The sequence below is a fragment of the Mus caroli genome, chromosome 19 (genome assembly GCF_900094665.2).
Source record: "Mus caroli chromosome 19, CAROLI_EIJ_v1.1, whole genome shotgun sequence".
Lineage (NCBI taxonomy): Eukaryota > Metazoa > Chordata > Mammalia > Rodentia > Muridae > Mus > Mus caroli.
This window is the reverse complement of record NC_034588.1, coordinates 4,257,843-4,272,912: the sequence shown is the minus strand read 5'-3', so window position 1 is coordinate 4,272,912 and position 15,070 is coordinate 4,257,843. Positions and strand designations below refer to the sequence as shown.

At 47.1% G+C, this 15,070-nt stretch overlaps 1 protein-coding gene across 1 annotated transcript in view; it reads right to left on the bottom strand.

Annotated features, from left to right (window-relative positions):
* Positions 1–1,302: 1,302 nt before the first annotated feature.
* The window catches only part of LOC110285658 (HRAS-like suppressor 3), a 28,412-nt gene continuing 14,644 nt past the window's right edge, over positions 1,303–15,070 (bottom strand). The window contains exons 3-5 of the mRNA XM_021151982.2: positions 11,839–11,941; positions 7,584–7,852; positions 1,303–1,539 (exon numbers count right to left, since the gene is read on the bottom strand). Coding sequence (XP_021007641.1) covers positions 1,438–1,539; positions 7,584–7,852; positions 11,839–11,941 — 474 coding nt within the window. The 3' untranslated portion in view covers positions 1,303–1,437. The remainder of the gene's footprint in view (positions 1,540–7,583; positions 7,853–11,838; positions 11,942–15,070) is intronic.

The following is a 15,070-nucleotide window of genomic DNA, read 5'->3' as shown; positions in this document are numbered from 1 at the left end:
GTAGCCTTGGCTGTCCTGGAACTCACTTTGTAGACCAGGCTGGCCACAAACTCAGAAGTCCGCCTGCCTCTGCCTCCCGAGTGCTGGGATTGCATGCAGACATATGTGCACCAATGCTATGGTACATAGTGGAGGTCAAGGGACAACTTTTGGGAGTTGGCTTGCTCCTTCCACTGTGTGCATCCCATGGACTAAACTCGGGTCCACAGAATTGGCAGCAAACACCCCCACTTTCTGAGCCCTTTCCCCGGCCCAGATTGCTTTTCCTCATTTGACAGTGAAGTTTCATTTAGTTCTCTTGTATTTGTTTTTTTCTCCTTCTTTCTCTTGCCCCACTCACTATTAGTTTAGGTAATAAATTAATATTATCTAAATATTATGAATATTGTGTGTCCCCTTCACCTTGTGCCACACTGGGGAGGGTGAGCATCGGGACACCTGCCCTTTGAACTTGGGTCGGTCCTTTGGGTTTGGGGACCTTGAGCGCTGACGTGAAACCCTAAGGAACCTGAGCCAAAGAAAACTATTCTCTCAGTGCTGGAACTCAGCGAGCACATGTGTATTCTGTGCAAGATGCGCATAAGTCGGGAGAAAGCTTTTACAGAGCAACGTTTCAATCCTGACCAGGGCTCCAACAGACAAGATGTATGTCATGGCGAGCAAGCCAATAAGCAGCACCCGTCATGGTTTCTGCTTCAGTTCCTGCCTTGAATTCCTTTGAGCTTCTCTCAATGGACTGTGACCAGGGATATGTAAGCCGATAAACCATTTTCTCCCCCAAAGGGTTTCAAGTCTCTATCATAGCCATAGAAACCTAACTAGAACAGACCTGTAATGCAGAAGGAAATCGGAAGGCTTTAGGAAGACCACCCAAGTATATCCTGGATTTCTCTGTGGAAACGGATGACACTAGGGGTTGAACCTAAAACTGCATGCACTCCAGGAAAGCATTCTATCACTGAGCTAAAGCCCCAACACTCCAGGATTTGTCCTTCTCACACCACTGAATATCCATAAACTCCAGTGCCTGAGTCTCAAAGTGCCACATTGAATCAAGTTCTAGGCCAAGATCCCTGGTTATCTGATGTTTCCATTTCTGTGTACCCAGGCTGTCTCCTTTGGCAATACCATAGTATCTGACACGCAGTAATGCGCTTCACTTGAGATAACAGTGCTGGACTCTGTTTTCTGCAATACAAAGGGTATCACAGCAAACAGAAAGACCAGCCAGGAAAGAGTGTTACCCAGAACAGAGCCCCGAGCTTCCCTCCAGAGATTTCACACCAGGTAGCTACTGCAGTATCCTCACAAAAATTCCTTTCTTGTGGTTTATTGTATGTTGTGAAAATAAACCTAATTATAAAGCAATAGAATCTATAAATCAAACTCCAAACCCTCTAGCAAAAGAAGAGCCCCAAAACTGGGCAGTCATTCAGCTCATTGCTTCTGTTTCTTGTTTCTGGAGAGCATGACTCCAATGAGGCCCAAGGCCGCCAAGCCCACTCCAGCGATGCCTACCACCTTGACCGCATCTCTGACCTGCAACAGAGAAGAGGGTGAGTCAAGCTCTGTGTAACGAGTGTAGGAACAGGCTTTTCATTGACCAGGGTCACTCTGCTCATGTCACTTCACATGCCCTCTTCGCTTCCAGTGGCCAAACTGAAGAGTCAACAAATACTGGCAGGAGCAGTGGGAAGGAGAGGGCTGGGCAAGGAAATGAATGGACGGAACCAGCTGGCCTGGAATTGACACAGACTCAAAATAGTAACCTGAATGCGGCTCTGGACTATTTAAAGCATACAAATCTTTGTAAGGCATCTATGGAAAGAAGAGAGGGATGACAGCAGAATGGGAAGATGGACAGCCAGTGGGCAAGTGCAAGGTCAGGAAGGGATTGCAATTGAGAACTCAAAAAAAAAAAAAAAAAAAAAAATCTGACCTCCATGAGAGCAAGGACCTCACCTCATGCCATGTGTCCAGTGTCCGGCCTGCCAGGCTTGGAGGTGCTCAGCCCTTTAAAGGGCTGGGGTTTGTGTTTGTTTGTTTGTTTGTTTGTTTTGCTGTATGCTTGTTTTTCTCTTTTGGAGTCAGGATCTTGCTCTGTAGCACCCTGAACTCAAGACCTCCTGCCTTGGCCTCCTGAGTGCCAGGCATGACACCACACCCATCTCTCTCTTTGTATGGACTCCAGTGTTCACCAAGAGACCAGAGTCAAGACATAGTTGCCTCTATTCCACAGGTCTCTTTTTATTTTTATTTTTTTAAAGAAAAGGTTGCATGTAGCCCAGGCTGGTCTCACACTTGGTCTTAGTTACAGTTTCTATTGCTGTGATAAAACACCGTGACCAAAAGCAACTTGTAGAAGAAAGGGTTTGTTCTATCTTACACTTGCAGGTAATGCTCCATCACTGAGGGAAAGCAGGGCAGAAGCCTGTGCGGAGGCCATGGAGGAACATTGCTTACACTTGCAGGCTTGCTTCTCATGGCTTGCTCCTCCTGCTTTCTTAACACCTGGGGCCACCAGCCCAGGAATGTTAATGCCTACAGTGAAACGGGCCTTCCCGTACCAATTATCAATCAAGAAAACGCACCATAGGCTTGCTCACAGGCCAATCTGGTGGGGACATTTTCTCAGTTGAGGTTCTCTCATTCCAAAATTACTCTAACTTGTGTCAAGTTGATATAAAACTAACCAGCACCAAAGATGGCCTTAAACTCCTGGTCCTGCCTTTACCCACAATGCATTGGGATTCCGAGAATGTGAGCCACTGAACCTCTCTATTCTTTCTTATTTTATTTATTTATTTATTTATTTATTTATTTATTTTACCTCCCAACCCCCATTCCCCTCTCTCCCCTCCTCCTAGATCTTCTCCCCATCCTTCCCCACTTCTCTAGATATCAACCAGCCCTAGCATATCAAGTTGCAGTTAAGACTAGGCACATCCTCTCCTATCGAGGCTAAATGAGGCAGCTCCTGCTCCCACTGTTCGGAGCCCCATATGAAGACCAAGCTATACAACTGTAACATGTGCAGAGGGCCCTGGTCAGTCGCAGGCAGGCTCCCTGGTTGTGGTTCAGTCTCTGTGTTCCCCTATGGACCCAGGTTAGTTAATTCTGTGAGTTTTCATGTGGTGTCCTTGACCCCTCTGGCTCCCACAATCCTTCCTCCCCTCCTCCACAAGATTCCCCAGGTTCTGCCTAAAGTCTAGCTGTGAGTCTCTGCACCTGTTTCCATCTGTCTATTCTTAAGTAAATTCCACTAGTAACGGTAGTTACATAATGCAGATGTGAGACTATCTGACTTGAGCTGCTATGGAGTAGGACAAAAAGCATTGCAAAAGAGGGGGTGTAGGGAAAAGCTAAACATTTGTCAAATTCCACTCCCTCCTAAAACCTAACTGAAATAAAAGACAGCATTTGTTTGGGCTGGGAGACAGCTATGGTTGAGCAACGGCCTACCATGGAGAAGACAGTTCACTACCCGGCACCACAGAGATCTTTCTTTTTAATTAGAGGCATTTCGTTTTTGTTGTGAGTTTAGCTCTTATGGCTGAGGACAAAGAAGCTGAGAAGTAGCCTGTGTTAAAGAAAGAAACTCCTAAAAGGGTCAGATGGACACACCCAGTTTCCTCTGGGAGTGAAAAGGAAGAGAGAACACTTCCTCCAGTTTCCTGGACCTCCTCCCTCACCCCAGCAGAGGCAGGCGTGACTGTTCTCTGGACAGGATAAAACAGAAGCTCTAGGGATCTGCAAGTCTAGACATGCATTCCAGATTATATCGTAACCCCAACAGGGCACTGAGTGACTATGAGCATGCTAAATGTGAACCTCCAAGACCCCTCTGCTGCTCCCAGAATGTCACCCTCCACTCAAGCCTGGAAGACTTTTCTGGGGTACCTGACCATGCCAAGTAGAAACAGACTCTGGGTACTGAAAACAGCCCACTGGGGTCATCTCACAACATTAATGAACCCCTTGCCCTCACCCTATTCATTGGCTCCTTACCTAGTGCCTATCTTCTATATCCCCTGCCTTCCCTCACTGTTAACCTAGTTTGGATGGAAGTGTGAATGGTACTATCAACCAGAGAGGTCTGACTGCTGGCTGGCCTCAAGCCATGGTGTTATGGGGTTGGTTACCTGGGGAGATGGAACAGTGAGTTAGTGCTTGACTTGTAAAACAAAAACCTGAGTTCCATCCCCCGAACCTGTAAAAAGCCAAGTATGGGGGCATGCATTTGTAACCCAAGTGCAGGGAGATGAGAAAAACCTGGGACTGCTCGTCAGTCAGCTCAGCCTAGTTGACAAATTCCAAGTCATCAAGAAATGGTTTTGTTTGTTTGATTCATTTCAAAAAATGGGGACAGTACCTGCAGAATGACAGTGGAAGTTGACATTTTGCCTCTACATACACTCAGACACACAGGAACACACACACACACACACACACACACACACACACACACCTTTTCTATCCAGTGTTTTCCTTGCTGACTTCTATATGGGGAGGGGTAAAATGCAGATAATGGAGGAGGAACAACGTGGCCCTCATTCTTTCCTGAAAGCCACAATGTGCAAACAAATGCTGATACCGCTGGTTTAAACAAAAGATACTTTGTGGAGGCACACAACAATAACCCCACTGTTTGTGGTCACACTTAGTACACAAAGAGAGTGGTTAGGACATGAATATAGTGTCTAGTTAGTCCTGGTGGTACTAAGAAAATGGTACAGTCAGACCATACATGCATACATACATACATACATACATACATACATACATACATGCACACATACATCTTTTTATATGTACTTAAGAACATGTTATGATAGCTTGGTGACAGGTTCTATGCAAATAAATTGAAGTTTTATTTAGGTAGACTGAGTTCTGCCTGCTGGTTAGAAGTCTCTACTCTTATCAGGGAAAATTAACACTTGTTCAAAACTGCCTGAAGGGAAGGGCATCACAGTAGACCAACATCACACTGCAGGTCCTGTTTCTGAATGCTTTCACAGACCAAAGTTATTGTTATTTACATAGCCTGTGAGTTTTTTTGTTTTTTGTTTTTTTGTTTTTGTTTTTACTGTTGCCTGCCAAATGTTTGAGCCTTATTTTTTGCCAAAAATCTCTTTGTTCCTGTAATTTCTATCCCTGTAAACATGCCTAACTAAATTCCCTCTAGTGATTAAGGAGCTCAGAGGCCACTAACAGATGGCCACATAGCAGGAATTATAATACTGTTTATTGTTGCATTCTTGCTATATATAGATAATATATCACACATAAAAGATCTTTTTAAAGGCAACATTTCTTAGTGAACTCTTATTATGATTGATTTCAGATGAAGAAATGCCTAAAGCACTCATGAGGCACACCTCTGGGTGTGGCTGTGAGGGCTGTCCAGGGACGATCAACATGAGGAGACTGCCCTGGATGTGAACAGCACCACTGCATTAGCTGAGTCCTGGAGAAAAGAGGCTGTGCACCAGCATTGCCCTTCCTCCACTTCCTGACCTGCACTACCCGGCAAGTACCTCCCACCACCACACCTCCCACTGTGAGGAATGGTTGCCGCCAGTCGTCAGCCAAAACAAACTTCCCTTCTTAACTTGCTTGCTGGGTGTTTGATCACAGTGGTAAGAAAAGCAGCTAATGTAACTATTGTAGGGTTGCTGGTCATTGAGTCCAGAGCCTTGAGACTTGTGCAAATAGACAGACTTTCTGAGTACTCATTTTCTACCTTTTGTTTGTTTTGTTTTGTTTGTTTTTTTCAAGACAAGGTTTCTCTGTGAAGCCCTGGCTATCCTAGAACTCTCCCTGTAGACCAGCTTGAACTCTGCCTCTGTCTCTGGAGTACTAGGATTAAAAGTATGCCACCACCGTTACTGCAGTCACCCAGGAACCAGGAACTAATGACATTCGTCTCAGATCCCTGTCTGCTTCCTTCCTCAGAGTGGCTGTTCTATGTCACTAAAGCTAGACTGTGGCTCACACCCTCAGGATCGCTCAGCAAACACTAGCAACACTGCCTTCCTCGCCTGCTTAGTTAGAAACGTGCTTGCTGCTCCTCTATGTCCATTGCCCTTGACAAGGATATATCCTTGTCATAGCCGATGAGCAGTATTCAACTAATGGAGGACAGAAACCAGATGCTGCCCACTAGAAAATACCTAATGTCTCACTGTAGGGAAGAGTGACCAAGCCACCAAGCAGCAGTCAGTGCAAGCAGTGTCAGAGGAAGGTGAGACTGTCCCGGTCAGCAAATGTCTCCCCATCTAAGTCACAGTGGCCCAGAGAGGCCAGCAGCCTCTGCCTGGGTGAACCAAGGAAGAAGAGCGAGCTTTGGAAGACTGTCTCTGCTGCTGTAATCCATCAGCTGCTTCATGCTCCGAGTCAGCCCTGTGAGGCTCCTAAGGGTCCTCCTCTCAAGTGCCCAACCCTGCAGAGACTTGGTGCGCCAGGGTGAAGGGATATCCAGAGAGGGTCCTACCCTCTCCGAAAAGAGGGGGAGGGGTGTGGGGAAGGGACTCTGTGGGGGGGGGGGGGGGGTAAGGAGGGCAGTGAACGAGATGTATAAATAAATAAATAAATAAATAAATAAATAAATAAATAAATAAATAAGAATACTCCTCTCTAGTTCATATGAAATCCTCCAAAATCAGTTCTCATAGTTACTATACCAAGTGGAGGGGGGGCCTGACTAAATACATCTTCAAAGATCACGTAGTTGGTAAAGACAGGGCCCAAAGGGCTGGAAGCAGAGTGGTTAGCTCAGTGGTAGAGCTATGATAGGCAAGACCCTGGGTTTAATCCCTAGCAATGAAAAAGAAGGGAGTCCCTGTTGTCCATCACCACATTAGTCAAGGAGAAAGAGAAAGGATTTCAAAACACAGATGTGAATAACCACACATCTTAACCTCTCACCCATGCAACACTGAATGTGGTAGCACTTGCCTGGGTTCCCGGCACTGAGCAAACTAAAGCAAGAAGACCAGCCTGAGCTAGCCAGAGACCCTGTCTCAGAAAAGAAAGTGGGAAAACGGCAGGACCACCTCTAGGCTGAGGACAGTGCTATCTGTAGCCTGCTAAGGGAGGTTGGCTAGATGAACCTGCACATCAAACCACTTCTCTGCCTCTCACCAACACAGCTACATCTGACTTCCAGAAAAAACATGGCACAGGTCTGAAGGCCCAAAAGGATGAGTTGGCTGAAATGAATGGCCATAGCCAGAAGGCTTGAGTTCTAGAAGCTTGTGATTCCTCATCTGCAAAGTGGGGCTCACAGAGCTTTCCTCCAAGGGTCTGGAGCATCATCACAGGGATGGAATGATCATGACCTGTCCTGGGTTCAATCCCTAGCACTGAAAAAGAAGGGAGTCTGACGTGCTGTCTCACCTTCCTGTCTCCCCCCACCCTCACCCCCACCCACCTCTGACTGTGTCACTCTTAGAGACAGGAAACATATATTAGGCTATCATCATCTTGTTTGTAATTCTGTCTCCAGCCACACTCAGGTCCAGCCACTGGCAGTTGGGAAAATGATCTGACACCTAAGGTCAGGTACAGGGACTGTGACACACCTGATCACTCCGAGGAACTCCATAGCGTAGTTCATTCACAAAGTGCTCACAGTTCTCGCTGGTCAGCCTATAGAGCACCTCCTGCCCCACCAGTCTCTCAGCCCGCTGGATGATCTTGTTCAGAGGCAGTGGGGTGTATTCCTCGTCATGTTTGTTATTGACCTGGTACTTGTCCTTCCCGGCCACGTGGCACAGCAGTTCTTTCTTCACTATGGCCTTGTCAGTCAAAGCAGACATGATGCTGGCTGCCCCAGCTCCTGCGATTTCACCTGTGGAGCCACAAAGAACAGAGGAGTTGATCCTGGGAAGGGCCACAGAGGTTCGATGCTAGCCCACAGCTGGGCATCCAGGCTTAGCACCATCCACAAGGGATGAACAAGATAGAAACAGGTGAGACGCACACAGTGTGGCTTTGGGAAAGGTTCCTGTGGTCCTTGAGTCCTTATCAAGATGAAGACTAGTAAAGTGCCATGATTGACTGTGATGTTTCAGTAGTAGCCGTGGTGGCGAGGGTGGTGGTCAGTTGAGGGATGAGACAGGGCCTCAGTCTGTAATCCAGGATGATCTCATCTGGAAATTACTATGTAGTCTAGCCTGATGTCAAACTCTCAACAGTTTCCTGCCTCTGCAGTCCATATGCTGGGATGATGGGCACCCACCACCACCCCTGGCTCCTGGGATGTCAAGCATGCACCCCCATCTCTGGCTACTGGGTGACAGGGATACACCACCACCCCCTAACTACTGGGTGACAGGGACACACCACCACCCCTGGCTACTGGGTGACAGGGACACACCACCACCCCTGGCTACTGGGTGACAAGGACACACCACCACCCCTGGCTACTGGGTGACAGGGATACACCACCACCCCCTAACTACTGGGTGACAGGGACACACCACCACCCCTGGCTACTGGGATGATGGGCATGCACCACTACCCCTGGCTATTGGAATGTTTCTTTAACCTGAAGAAGCTAGTCCTCTGTATTGTAACTACTTCTTAACTCTGCAAACATGTGCACAGAGCTCCCTCATCTTTCTGGGGAAAGAGTGTCTAACTATTGATTCCATCTGGATAATTCCTTGACCTCACCAGGCTGATGACCTCAGGAGAGAGGCTGGTCTTCCTTCCAGGAAAGAAAAAAAAAAAAGAGGCTGCTCCCCTAGAGATGATGCTAAAGAGACCCAGGGGATGTAGTGGCAGCCCTGGCCAAGATCCACACAAAGAAGAGGCAAGAGTGAAGTGACTAGAAGAGGAAGAATTTGGGTTCTGTAGAACTAGGATAGGGCAGTGAGCATCAGCTGACAAAGCATAGAGCCAGGGCATCCTAACCCAACCACCCATACCACGGGGAATGAACATGGACTGGGTATGATGGCTAGGAAGGAGCTATGGACCCAAGAGGACCCAGGAACCCAGGGAGCATTACCAGGTTGGTCCCCAGCCAGGAGCAGCAACAGCACCCCAGGAACCAGGACAGGACCAGCCTTTAAATATAACATTGACACAGCAACAAACAATAGCCAGAAGGAAAAGAGCAGAGGCTATGTGACCCCTCTTCCTTGAAGTTTTAGAATAGGCTGAACTCTTCGAGAACATAAAATGTTTGAACCCAGCATAGTGGTTTAGTCCCTTGACCCCAGAATTCATGAGACAGGCAGACAAGTCTTTGTGAGTTCAAGGCCACCCTGGTATATACATAAGTGATGGACCAGCCTGACTCCATTATAAGATTAAAAGCCATCTTGTTACAAGGTCAAAATTAAGTTCATTTCTGTGTTCTGCAAAACCTGGATTTGATCAGGTTTTGACTCATTTTCTGGAGTTGAACATGTTCCACACCCTCTACTCTACCCTCTACCATGATATTATAGGATGTTCTGCCACATAATGTTGAAATGGTCAACCAAGTTCCTATGTAACCAAAATGCCTCAGAATCTCCCAACCCTTGAAACCTGCCCAGCATTGCAGTTTGTGGCTAATAAACCCCACCTTCTCATGTGCTCCATGATATTTTGATACTTTCTCCCCACTTTATGGAGATAGCCCTATCTGACAGAAAATAAAGCTTGCTTTATTTGACCAAAATATTTTGGGTAGTGGTCTTTACTCTCATTCAGTGGGATTAACATAAGGAGTTCTAGACCATCTAGAATGATACAGTGAGACCTAGTCTTTTGTTCTGTTTTGTTTTGAGACAAGATCTATGTAGCCCTGCCTGTCCTAGGACACTCTAGGTAGACTAAGGCTTGAACTCACAGCACAGAGATCTGCCTGTCTCTGCCTCCGCTCCTGAGTACTGGTATAAGAGGAGTGCACCACTACACCCACCCAGCCATGAGACCCTGTCTTAAAAATAAGAAAATTGAAAACAGCTATGTATAAGACATAAGACTTGGGCTATCAACATTCACTCTTGGATTGGGGAGGGACTCACAAGTCTCTACCCCTTCCTCCTGAATTATTGTCTACGGATGAATTCTAGGGGCAAGACAGTCATTGTCTTCTGTTGTGTACCTACTGACGAGCCCACCAGGTTCCATCAAATAGTTCCAAACCCAGGGTCACACAGAGGACCCTGGTTAACTAAAAAAGAGAGAGGGAGAGGGAAGAAGGAGAGAGAGAGAGAGAGAATATAAATATTGTGTATAATTCTGAGGGAGAAGGCTTCCCCTCTGGCAAGGGGAAGATCTCCCCAATGCAAGTGTTATAGCCTTGCCTTTCTATGTCTCATCATCAGCCTTATATTTTCTAAATATTTGTCCTTCCACACTTGCTCAGACACTTGAAGGTCAGGCAGTCCTCTATGCTTAGAGGCAATCTAGAATTGTATTAGAGATTATCTCACTGCTGATTGGTTGTCACAAAGATCTGACAGCCAATCACTGGGCAGGAAGTGGAGGGTAGAACTTCCAGGGAGAGAGAATGATGCAAGAGAAGAGAGAAGAAACAGGAGATTCAAGAGCAGACATTTATTAGTTTGGTAGATGTCATCTGCAAGTGCCCTAGCTTGGACTCAGACTCCTCTGCACTCCTCACAGAGAAGGTTGCTGGTGGGAACTGTAGAACTGTCGTGGAAGGTGAGACTAAGACTAGGTGATACAATGGAACTTTTTCATGAAAGCAGAGGAATTTGTGACATGAGACCCCAACATCTCTTCTATCTGAGAGAGATCACTTAGTAAGAAAGGGACACATACCCTGATCATGCCATCCACCCCAGCAACCAACCTCCTGTAAAGGGAGAACTGGGACTAGGTTAGGCCAGGTAGGAGGAGGTAGAAGCGAGTCCTGTAGTTGAGGAATGAGCTCTGGAAGGACTAAGAGCTGCTAATGGGCTCAAAGTAAGTGCCAGGGAGATTTGATTAGGGTGGACTGCGGCTGAAAATGTCCAAGGATGGAGGAATGGGGTCAGGAGAAGAGGGCCAGCCATAGCCTTGAAGACCTCTGTTTCTGGGGTACCTTCACCTCCAAGAGTACCAAGGAGGTGCTGATCACTTCCTTGGACTCAGAAAAACATTTGCAGTGGCCAAAGAGGAGACTTACCTAATTGTTGAGACCTAATTGTTGCTGGTGGTTGGGGTGCTGAGTGATTGGTGAGCTGGAAGGTGAGTCTGTGTGTGTTGACTGGAGATGGGGAATAGGATCCCAGTACAGCTCAGACCCCAGTGGGGAGCACAGACAATGGAACAGCTCTGTTCCAGTGGGGGAAGGTTCCCCCAGCAAGTGTTCCACCTCTGCTGGGAAAGATACCCTGGCAGTTGGGAGCCAAGGACTACTGCAAAGTCACACTGCACAACAAACCTCACACAAGAGCTTTGTTGAGAGGGAAAATCTCAGACCAGAAGCATCAGGGAACCGAGGGAAAGGCAGGCTTTATGATTTCCAGGATGGGGATTAGTAGGGATTAGTTCTGAGCTCAGGCTTTTTACTCTGTGGGGCAGAGCTTGGCCATCTGCATCTAGAGAGGCTGGATCCAGCCATTAGATTGTTCTCTGGGTGGAGCCTGGAAGTTGAAGGTCCTTAGGGGCAGGGTCTGGACACTCACACACCTTGAGGGGCTTACACACTGGGCTCCAAGAAACAAAGCTCAGAAAGCATCATGACACATCAGACTGCCTTCACATAAACTTAGAAACAAATGGTTGATCGAGAAGCATGGACAGCACAGGGGCACCCTGTTGCCCACAGCTCCCCACATCCTTTCCCAGTCCCTGGACCCAGCACAGTGAATGCCCTGGTGTTCTTACTTGGGGGAGCCAAGTGGATCACGTATCCATCACCAACATAGATGGCCCAGTGTCTGTACATAGGGCGGAAAATCTCAATCAGGTCTCCAGGCTTGGGTTCCGGCTGCAAAACCAAGAACAGAACTATTAGCGATGGCATGAATCCTTGACACCAGGGCAGGCTGGGTTAAGAAGATGCAGCCAAAAGTTCCCCCAAATCAGCTCCAGTAGGCAGATCCATGTGGATGCAGGCTCTGCAGGTCTGATGCTGGCTCACCTCACAAAGCTGAGATACAGGCCTTCAGGGAACATGCTACCACCCCATCTCCAACTTCACCCCAACCCCTGCATGTACTATGACTAAAAACTGCAAACAGGGCTGAAGAGACACCTCAGCAGTTAAGAGTGCTTACTGCAGCCGGGCATGGTGGCGCACGCCTTTAATCCCAGCACTCGGGAGGCAGAGGCAGGCGGATTTCTGAGTTCGAGGCCAGCCTGGTCTACAGAGTGAGTTCCAGGATCAGCCAGGGCTATACAGAGAAACCCTGTCTCGAAAAACCAAAAAAAAAAAGAGTGCTTACTGCTCTTGCAGAGGATCCAGGTTAAGTTCCCAGCACCCACATGGCTGCTTACAACCATCTATAACTCCAGTTCCAGGGCATCCAATGCCCTCTCCTAACTTCCGCAGGTGATACATGAAGATAGTACACATACATACATGCAAAACACTAATGCACATGAAATAATCTAAAAAAGAAACCTGTACAATGCATGATACTATAAACCTGGTCATAAGTACACAGCTCAGAAGGCCACTGGCTCTAGCAGGGGACCTACTTCTACTGTATCAATAAATGAACATGTTGTCAAACTTCCTTCCAAATATTTGTGTTTATGCACATAGATAGAAGCTTGTTCTGCAGTGGGCAAAAGTTAACGGAGAGACTCCTACGTCAACAAAGTGCTGAGGATAAGTCACTCTGAGTGCCCATCCCTAACGGGACATCTGTGTCACCACCAACCCACCCACCCAATGCTCGGGTAACATGACAGAAGAACCAGAAGTCGGAGAAAAATGCTGTGAGATGTCTTCTGGTCATGACATGGCCATAGCATTCAGGAGCACTGCAGTCCCCTGTATAAGACATACCAGAGCAAGCCTACAAGACCAGTCAGCACTCCAACAGGCAGCACTAACTGGATTTAGTGGGTTACCAAAGACAGAAGAGACAGAGAGAAGGAACATGAATGTGAGAAGGGCTCATATTGGAGGTGGATGGAGGAAGGGAACTAGGGAGGAAAGGGAGTGGCAAGGAGGAGAGGGGTGGGAATCAGGTGCGGAGAGGGAAGCTGGAGAGGGCTGGGTTAGAGAAGAGAAATCTGTGGGGGATTATCTCTAGGATGAGCCGGAAACCTGGGAGGGGAGAGGCTCCCAGAATTCTATAGGAGTGACCCTAGCTGAGACTTCTAGCAGCTGGGGATATGGAGACTGAAGTGACCTCCTCCTTCCTCTGGAACCACCCACAAAACCTTCAACCCAAAATTTGTCCTGCCTACAAGATGTGCAGGAATAAAAATGGAGCAAAGATTCACACAATGTCCAACCGGTGACCGCCCAACTTGAGACCCGTTGAGACCTGCTCTTTTTAACGTAACTGTAGCCATTTTGTATTCAGTTTCCATATTCCTTACAAGGAGAAATTAAGTTCACTCACTTTTTAGGTGTTATTACTTTAACAAACACTGAAGAACATTATTAATAAGTCAAAAAGTCATGGTTGAATTTCTTAGACTCTGTTGTCTCAATAGACTGGAACGCCGCCGCCCCACCCACCCACCCCCGCCCACTACCTGTGCCTCCCCTCTTACTTCACCTAGGACCACCGACTCAGAAAAAATGTTGTGCCACTTCACTGCACCTCACTGCTTGCCTTTAAACTTTCTGGTTTTTCATAGAAAAACCCTGTCCTGTGTACAGACTGGCACCACATTTATTCTCTGAGTCACTTTTTTGTGGTCCTGATTGATCAGTCTTGGGGTGTGAGTTCAATAAACTATTTTCCCTTAACTGAGATCAATGTTCACATCATTTGTACGGCAATTCCTGAACTTTAACAAGACCCACCCTATGAGAGAGAACTGCCCGACACTATTGATGATACTAACAAGACCCACCCTATGAGAGAGAACTGCCCGACACTATTGATGATACTCTAGTACTCTTACAGGCAGAAGCCCGGCACAGCTGTCTTCTGAGAGGCTTCATCCAGCAGCTGATGGAAACAGATGCAGAGACCCACAGCCACACATTAGGCAGAGCTCTGGAAATCTTGTGGGAGGGTGGGGGGAAGGACTGAGGGTGCTGAGGGGGGGTCAAGGACAACACAAGAATATCTACAGAGTCAACTAACCTGGGCCCATGGGGCTCACAAAGACTAAACCACCAACAAAAGAACATGCATGGGCTGGACCCCTGCATATTTGTAGCAGATGTTCGGCTTGGTACTCATGTGAGTCCCCTAACAATTGGAGCAGGGGTGGTCTCTGACTCTGTTGTCTGCCTTTGGATACCCTTCACCTAGCTGGGCTGTTTTGTCTGGCCTCTGGGAGAGGATGTGCTTAATTCAACAATGTGCCAGGGCAGGGTAGTAACTCTAAAGAAAAGGGGAGAGGAAAATAGGCGGAGGGGTATATAAGATGGGACTGGGAGAAGAGGAAAGGGGCTGTGATCAAGGTATAAAATGAATAGATAGATAGATAGATAGATAGATAGATAGATAGATAGATAGATAGATAGATAAGGCAAAACATAAAAAGAAACAGTAATACAAAGGAACTAGGAAAATAGCTCAGTGGTTAAAGGCACCTGCTGCTCTTGCAGATAGCCCAACTTTGGTTCCCAGCACCCACATCAGGCAGCTCACAGTTACCTGTAATTACAGTTTCAGGGAGCTGAGTGGTCGACACCACAGGCTCTAATCTGCAAGTTAACAGGTTTTGCATACTTGGTAAATAATTGTTCTCTCTCTGATACAACAGAATTGAGGAGCTGCAACCAAGACTGTGTAGCCTGCAAATATCCCAGTAAGTAAAGGGCTTGCTTTGCTTGACATCTATTTCATCCCCAGCGTCCACAGGAAGGAGTCGAGCATGGTGACATGTGTTAGCATCCATCTTTCTTTCTTTCTTTCTTTCTTTCTTTCTTTCTTTCTTCCTTCCTTCCTTCCTTTCTCTCTCTCTCTCTCTCTCTCTC